This window comes from Trachemys scripta, unplaced genomic scaffold (genome assembly GCF_013100865.1).
Source record: "Trachemys scripta elegans isolate TJP31775 unplaced genomic scaffold, CAS_Tse_1.0 scaffold_82, whole genome shotgun sequence".
Taxonomy (NCBI): domain Eukaryota; kingdom Metazoa; phylum Chordata; order Testudines; family Emydidae; genus Trachemys; species Trachemys scripta.
Window position 1 is genome coordinate 57,148 of NW_023260568.1, and position 7,751 is coordinate 64,898.

At 66.1% G+C, this 7,751-nt stretch overlaps 1 protein-coding gene across 1 annotated transcript; it reads left to right on the forward strand.

Annotated features, from left to right (window-relative positions):
- Positions 1-2,012: 2,012 nt before the first annotated feature.
- On the forward strand, positions 2,013-4,945 carry LOC117870646 (neuronal acetylcholine receptor subunit beta-2; the record flags this gene model as incomplete). Its single annotated transcript, XM_034757860.1, is given in 4 exon segments — positions 2,013-2,136; positions 2,602-2,646; positions 3,436-3,545; positions 3,944-4,945. Coding segments are annotated over 4 exon segments (1,187 nt in total), but the record flags the coding sequence as incomplete, so codon positions are not given.
- Between the last annotated feature and the right edge of the window lie 2,806 nt (positions 4,946-7,751).

Genomic DNA, 7,751 nt, shown 5'->3' on the forward strand with positions numbered 1-7,751 from the left:
GCGTAGCCCTGCTGCGGCTGGGTTCGGCTCCTTGGTGATTAGTGATAAGGCCGGAGCCGGCTGCGCGGGCTGGCTACAAAGGCGGTGCGTAATGAGGGGCAGAGGGCCCGCGAGCACAGAGCTATCAGTGGCGTCCAGGAGGCGGCAAGATGAGACGGTGCCCGAGCGCCAGCCCCAGAATCCTCCGCAGGCCCTGACCCCGCGGGCGAGGCTCATTACAGGCCCTTTGAAGCGGCCTGTCAGTCACCGGCGCCTTCATCCCCAAGGACGGGCGGGCGCCGAGCTGCTCTGGGGACGAGCGGCCCAAGAAGCCAGGGCTCCGGCCTGGCTCAGACAGGAGGCTGGGGGCTGATGGGACGGGATCCGTGCTCACATGCGGACGGCCATTCCCAGCCATGGGGCTCTGAGCACAGGGCGCTGGGGGGGGCTGTAGAATAACCCCCATTTCTTGCTGTCTGTAGGTCTGCTTCCTCTCTGTGTGTCTGTCTTAGCTGCAAGACCCACTATCGCAGTTATATTAATAGGTCACATTTCTAACTCCCCTTTCACCCCAAACTGCTTTACAGACTGAGAGAGGGAACTGGTCACCCAGCACCGAGATGCAGCCACCTCTGGGGTGAGGTGAGGGGGCTGGTTATCCAGGGATTTCTCACCCAGCACCCAGATGCAGCTGCCTCTGGGGTGGGGCATGAGGGTTGTTTAACAGCCACACAGCAACGCTGCCAAGAGTTTGACAGGAAAGGCAAATCCTGTATCTAAGGGAGCCTGTCGGGCAGTTTAGGGAGGGTGAACATCACACCCCCACGCTGAGATTTGGCCGGGACACCAGGGGTCACACCCTGCCGCTCACTGAAAACCGCTCGGACCGTTACCCCTCCACGCCCGGCCCTCCCTGAGTGGGACTGGTGACGAGGGGGCTGGGTCCCAAGACGGGCTGAAGGGCCCCCATAGCTGGAACGAACCCTCCACGGGAACAGCCTGCTGCCCCCACCCCCCACGAGCCGGAGCCTCTGCCCACAGCACAGGGAGGAGGGTGTATGTCCCTGGGCTGCAGAGCGGCCGTGGGGGCAGGGGGTGGGGGGCAGGAAGAGGTGGGGGACTTGGGCGTAGGAATTGCGGGGTGCCGGGGTGGCGGTTCCAAGCTCTCTGCTCAGACGCTTTCTGCAGCATTGTTTAGCGCTTTGCAGACAACGCAGGGCGGGCTGGGCCTGTCTCTGTCCAGCACTCTCGGAGCGGGGTGGGGGGGTACAAACAGGTGTTGCCTGTTCACCCCCAGTAAGCAACCAGGTCTTTTGAAAGGCCACTCAGCCCCCTCCCTCCTTCCAGGGGGGCGAGTCCCAGGGGCCTGGTTAGCCTAGAGGGGCCAGCCATTGGTGCATTGTAACTACCGAGAGAGACGGGTGACTGCCCTTGTCCCTGCCCCAGCCATGCCAGGATCAGAGTGTGCTGCTGCCAGGCTCGGAGTGGTCTCTCCCCCGCCCCACCGCAGCCTTCAGGGGCTGCCCCACGGCGGGTGGATCCTGCAGGCTCAGCGGTGTGGGTCGTGCTCCTGGCTGATCAAACTGTCGGGGCTCTTCCTGGCAGGGGCCCAAGGGCAGTGCCCAGCACTTGGCGGGGGTCCCGTCCCTCGGGGCAGCGGGGGTATGGCCACCGCACTCGGACTGAGCTGGGAGCCCCCTGCATGCTGGGCGACCCGGGCGTTAGGCCCCCCAGGCACCCGAACGAGCCCATCTCGGAGCTGGTGGTTGGCATTCCAGCAGCCGCGACTTCGCTGGACCCTTCTCCAGATGCTGCAGCTGGGATCCCCGCCCCCTGGGCCGCAGCTGGGAGCTGGGGAGGGAGGAATATTTGGGGCCAGACCAGCGGCTCAGCTCCCACTGGCAGGACCTGGCCAGTGGGTGTGGGGCAGGCCAGGCTGGAAGGGGTGTTGTGTGGGGACAAGGAGGCTGGGTACTGGGGTCTCACCCCTTTGTCCCCCCCTTGCCTTCAGGAAGCCTGGGCACCGACACGGAGGAGCGGCTGGTTGAGCACCTCCTGGACCCATCCCGCTACAACAAGCTGATCCGCCCGGCCACCAACGGCTCGGAGCTGGTGACCGTGCAGCTCATGGTGTCGCTGGCCCAGCTCATCAGCGTGGTGAGTTTGCTGGGTCTGCGGCACAGCGCGGGGTTCGCACCTGCCGCCCTGGGCAGAGACCGGGTGCTGGAGGGGTGAAGGCACTTGGCATGGGGGGGGGCTGTGCTGAGCGTCAGTCTCTCACGCCAGTCACGGGCTGCAAACACCCCCGTGCGCAGGGAGACGCTGGCTCGCTGTGCACACTCGTGTATTTGCACGCAGGTACACACACGCACACGCCCAATGGCCTGCGTCTGGCCCAGCCAGCACAGGAGGCCCCGGCGCTGCTGGGGGGCGCTGGGGGCCGGGCTGCACCGCGTGGGGGGAGGGGGTGTGGTTTGACCTCTCCGAGCTCTCTCTACCTGGCTGCCCCTGCCCATAGCGGCCAGCCCCAGCCCTGCCCTCTGCCCCCACACCCTGCTGAGGGCTGGGCCTACCTCCCCGTTGTGCCCGACCCTGCTAACGCCGCCTCGGTCCTGTTTGCAGCACGAGCGGGAGCAGATCATGACGACCAACGTGTGGCTGACACAGGTGAGACGCCTGGCGTGGGGTAGGGTGGGGGTCACCCCTTCCCCTGGACAGCTCACTCTGCCCCCACTGCGCTGCATCCCCCATACACCCTCCCCCCCAACTTCCTGCCTGCTCCAGAAACAAAGGGAGGGAGGGTCCCGACCCTACACCGGGCAGGAAGCTCCCCCCAGCCACGCCCTGGCCTGAGGCCCAGGCCGCTTGCAGGAGGGTGCAGGCACTCGGGTGGGGGGAGCGCCAGCCTGGGGTCCCTCCCATCACCCCAGAGCTGGGGCTGCAGAACCCGGGCCAGTTGGGTGGCAGGGGCAGGGGAAGGGTCGTTTGGGCGGCAGGGGAAGGGGCGGGCGGGACCGGTTGGGCGGTGGGGGCAGGGCTGGTTGGGTGGCAGGGCCGGGGCAGGGCCGGTTGGGCGGCAGGGGAAGGGCCGGTTGGGTAGTGGGGGCCGGGCAGGGCCGTTTGGGCGACAGGGGCAGGGGAAGGGTCGTTTGGGCGGCAGGGGAAGGGGCGGGCGGGACCGATTGGGCGGTGGGGGCCGGGCAGGGCCGGTTGGGTGGCAGGGGCCGGGCAGGGCCGGTTGGGCAGCAGCGGAAGGGCCGGTTGGGCGGCAAGGGCAAAGCAGGGCTGGTTGGGCAGTGGGGGAAGGGCTGGTTGGGTGGCAGGGGAAGGGGCGGGCGGGACCGGTTGGGCAGTGGGGGCTGGGCAGGGCTGGTTGGGTGGCAGGGCCGGGCAGGGCCGGTTGGGCGGCAGGGGAAGGGCTGGGCCGGTGCTGAGGCCCTGCCGCGCTCTCCGCAGGAGTGGGAGGATTACCGCCTCACCTGGAAGCCAGGGGACTTTGACAACATGCGGAAGGTGCGCCTGCCCTCCAAGCACATCTGGCTGCCGGACGTCGTCCTCTACAACAAGTAGGTGCCACCATCCCCGTCCCCCAGCAGCTCCAGCCTCTATCCCAGCCTCTGGGCCCACTCGCTTTGGCTGAGGGTCCTGCCCAGAGCGGACTTGGCCTGATCTGTAGGGGAGCCTCAGGGGTGGGACGCGGGTCCCCTGTGGGAAGAGGCAACATCTTGTTCCCACACTCTCAGCCATGCCAGATCCCAGCAGCTCCACCCAGACCCACAGAGGAGCTGTCCCTGCCCCACTCCCAGGAGCTGGGAACCCAGTTGGGTGTTTTCCACCCCTACCCTCAGCTCCCGGCGGCTGCTGCCTGGGGGGACGGAGCCCGGCTCCGCTGGGCTGGTGGGCAGAACAGTCCTGGTGGGGCGTGAGATCCCTGCCGCCTGACGGCCCTTCTCCTGCTCCCCAGTGCCGACGGGATGTACGAGGTCTCCTTCTACTCCAACGCGGTGGTCTCCTACGACGGCAGCATCTTCTGGCTGCCCCCGGCCATCTACAAGAGCGCCTGCAAGATCGAGGTCAAGCACTTCCCCTTCGACCAGCAGAACTGCACCATGAAGTTCCGCTCGTGGACCTACGACCGGACGGAGATCGACCTGGTGTTGAAGAGCGACGTGGCCAGCCTGGACGACTTCACGCCCAGCGGCGAGTGGGACATCATCGCCCTGCCGGGGCGGCGGAACGAGAACCCCGACGACTCCACCTACGTGGACATCACCTACGACTTCATCATCCGCCGCAAGCCGCTCTTCTACACCATCAACCTCATCATCCCCTGCATCCTCATCACCTCACTGGCCATCCTGGTCTTCTACCTGCCCTCCGACTGCGGTGAGAAGATGACGCTCTGCATCTCCGTGCTGCTGGCCCTCACCGTCTTCCTGCTGCTCATCTCCAAGATCGTGCCGCCCACCTCGCTGGACGTGCCGCTGGTGGGCAAGTACCTGATGTTCACCATGGTGCTGGTGACCTTCTCCATCGTCACCAGCGTGTGTGTGCTCAACGTGCACCACCGCTCGCCCACCACCCACACCATGCCACCCTGGGTCAAGGTGGTCTTCCTGGACAAGCTGCCCACCGTCCTCTTCATGAAGCAGCCGCGCCAGAACTGTGCCCGCCAGCGGCTGCGTCAGCGCCGGCAGAACCAGGAGCGGGCTAGCAGCAGCTTCTACCTGCGGGAGAGCGCCCGCTCCTGCACCTGCTTTGCCAACCAGGCCACCATCCAGAAGTTCGGCGCGGGGGGCGGCCGGCAGTTCACCGAGGCGGCTGACAGCGCCAATGGCTACCGGGAGCGGCAGGGGCAGGCCCCGGCGCCCAGCCAGCAGTGCTGCTGTGGGGTGGAGGAGGCGGTGGATGGGGTGCGCTTCATTGCAGACCACATGAGGAGCGAGGACGACGACCAGAGCGTGAGTCGGGGGAGCTGGCAGAGGCAGAGAGGGAAGGTTTGGGGGGGGAGGGTGTGCAAGGGGGAATGGATACGTCTGTGTGTTGGTGCACAATCACCCATGGAAGGCTGCGTGTGTGTACGTGGTGCACACACAGCCGGGATTGTGTGCAGGCAGCTGTGTGCAAGCCGGTGTGTGTGTGTGTGTGTGTGTGTACAAAAGCACACGTGTCCCTGGCACTGCCCGCCCCATCCCTGTGCATGTTGGTTTCTTTTGCTGGCCCCGCTGCTGGCCAGGGGCTCTGCTCCGTGGCGGTGTGAAGTGTTACCTGGGCACATGCGTGGCCACGGAGGGTGGGCTCAGGCCTGAGCATGGACCAGTCCTGCCCCAGACGCGCTGGGCTCCCTCTGCCCCCTTTGCTGCCGAGCCTGGGGCAGAGACAGCATGGCAAACCACCCGCTCGGAGCAGGTCTCTGCACCGGCCTCTCCCCAGCTGTGATGGGCAATGTTCATCCCTGGAGTCAGCCAGGGTCCCCCAGGGAGGTGGTGAAAGCGCTGTGCCCCCAGCCCGCAGTGTCACGGTACCCCAGGCAGTACAACAGCCTCCTTCGACTCCCGCGCCTGGTGCTCAGCAGGGTGGACCCTCTGCCCTGGGGTACAGGGGAGACCCCCCCAACTTCCACCCCTCTGCGGGGGAGGGGGTGTCAACCATAATTCACCTAAAGGTTTGCACAGGAGCACTGCCAAATTCTCACGAGCCCTGCAGGGACAATCAGCGCGGTGTGCCCACGCCCCGGTTCCCTGCTGTGCTGTGCTTGGGGGCCTGGAGGGAGGCGACCCGGGCAGGGCGCAGCTTTAGTGCCAAGGGGGCGGCAGTCGGAGCTTCCCTCTCCTCCCAGCCTGGCCTGCAGGACTGGCGGGAAGGCGCCGGCCCTGAGCTCTCAACGCAAATGGCAAGGTCCAAAATCAATATCCTCCTTCTGCTCGGCTGGGCCCCGTGGAAGGCCCATGAAATATTCATGGGAGATGCAGGCAGGGGGCAGGGACCTGGCTGTGTGTGTGGGGTTTCTTTCTGCCAACACCCAGAGGGTGGGGGCTTCTGAAATGCAAATATGCCAAGTGCCGGGGTAACCCTGCGGCTGGATTCCAGCAGGCCCAGCCCCTCGCCCCCCATCCCTTCCTCCTGGGCCTTGCCAGACTGTCAGCACCTGCCCCAGCCAGGCCCCGCTTTCGGAGTTGCTATAGTAACCAGAACTGTCTCATAGGAGAGCAGCCCAGGACTTGGGCAGCACCGGGAGGCTGCAGGTTTTGGATGAGGGGTGGGCGGGAGAGATCCGGGGAGGGGCCCAGCTCAGAGGGGCTCCGGCCCACGTCACAGCACGGTGCCTAGTCTGAGATTCTGGGAGTCGGGGAGACGCGGGCGGGCCTGGCCTGGCCTGGCCGGGGAGCTCTAGGCACCTGTGGCTTTGCAAGGGGAGGTGGGATTGAGACGAGCAGAGCCGCGTAGCCCAGGGGCGCGTGGGCTGCAGGTGGGGAGCGTGGGGCGTTGGCAGAGCGGTGGGGGGGATGCCAGCGCAGCCCTTGCTGTGTAGCCCACGGGGCGAGTTCCACATTCCTGGAACGATCCCTACTTTACAGAGGGGAACAGAGAGGCCTCCGCAGGGGAAGTCACTGCCTGGAAGTCACGTGGCAGGTCCAGGGCAGAGGTGGCCGTGCCCAGAGCTACCCAGCGCTGAGGCCACCTGCTCCTGCCACGTGGCTGCACTGCCTCCACCTGGGCCTGGCTCGCCGTTAGCCAGGGCACGCAGCTCGGCCTCCCTTAGCACAAATCCAGACCAGGGGAGGAAGCTGCCGGTCCCAGGGCCTGGTGGAAGCGAAGGTGAATGGCGGTTACGGGGCTCCTCTCCGCCCTGCCTCCAGCACATGCTGATTTTCGGGTCTTGCCGCGATCTCTAGGCAGCGGAATTAATTCGGTCCCTGCCTGTCCCTCCTCCAAGCTGCGCGGAGGTCCCATCTGTCGCGTCCCAGCCAGGCTCCCTGCGAAGCCGATGCTGTTGGCCAAGGATAGCAATGAGAGCAAGACTCAGGCATGAAACTGCCCCTTCCAGACCCATAGCAAGAGGGGCAAGTGGCACAGAACAGGAGCGCCTGGCCAGGCCTAAATGCTGCCGTACGGGCAGGGGCGAGACAGGCAGCTTGCACGGATGGGGAGGGAGCCGAGTTCGGATCCCCCTGTGGGGCATCATGTTGTGCATCTGCTGCCGACCCGCCCCAAGCCCCACCAGATGGAGAGGTGCCCAGATACCATAGTGATGGGGGCACCAGAGAGGCCCCGGATCCACGGGCTGACGTGCGAGCTTTCTGAGAGAGGAGTGGGCGATCAGACACAGAAGGGAGATCGCTCTCGGGGCCGTTCCACCCTCTCCCGCCCACGGGCAGGGCAGTGACACAGACAAAGGGCTCTTTGGGGCCCGATTCACTCCTCCCAGGAGTCCTGACGCCCAGGTCCACATGCTGCCCTGGGCCGCCCGCTTCCGGCCCAGGCTTCGTGGGAGTGAGACTGACACAGCACCTTCCAGGTGCTCCCGGAGCGCGTCTCTCCCGGTCTCGTTTAACCTGTTCCTGGCCGCACAGGGCTGCGCTCTGGGCCCATTCCTGGGGCTGAGTCTCTGTGTTAACCCAGCTGTGGCCTGCCGGGCAGAGTCTGAGGCCATCCCTGCAGCAGCTGGCTCGGAAGCAGAGGGGACAAGTGTCACCGAGTGTGGGGGGACACAAGGCCCTGCAACCCCGGCTTCCTGCGATTCCCCATGACTCTCAGCCAGCCAGTAAAGC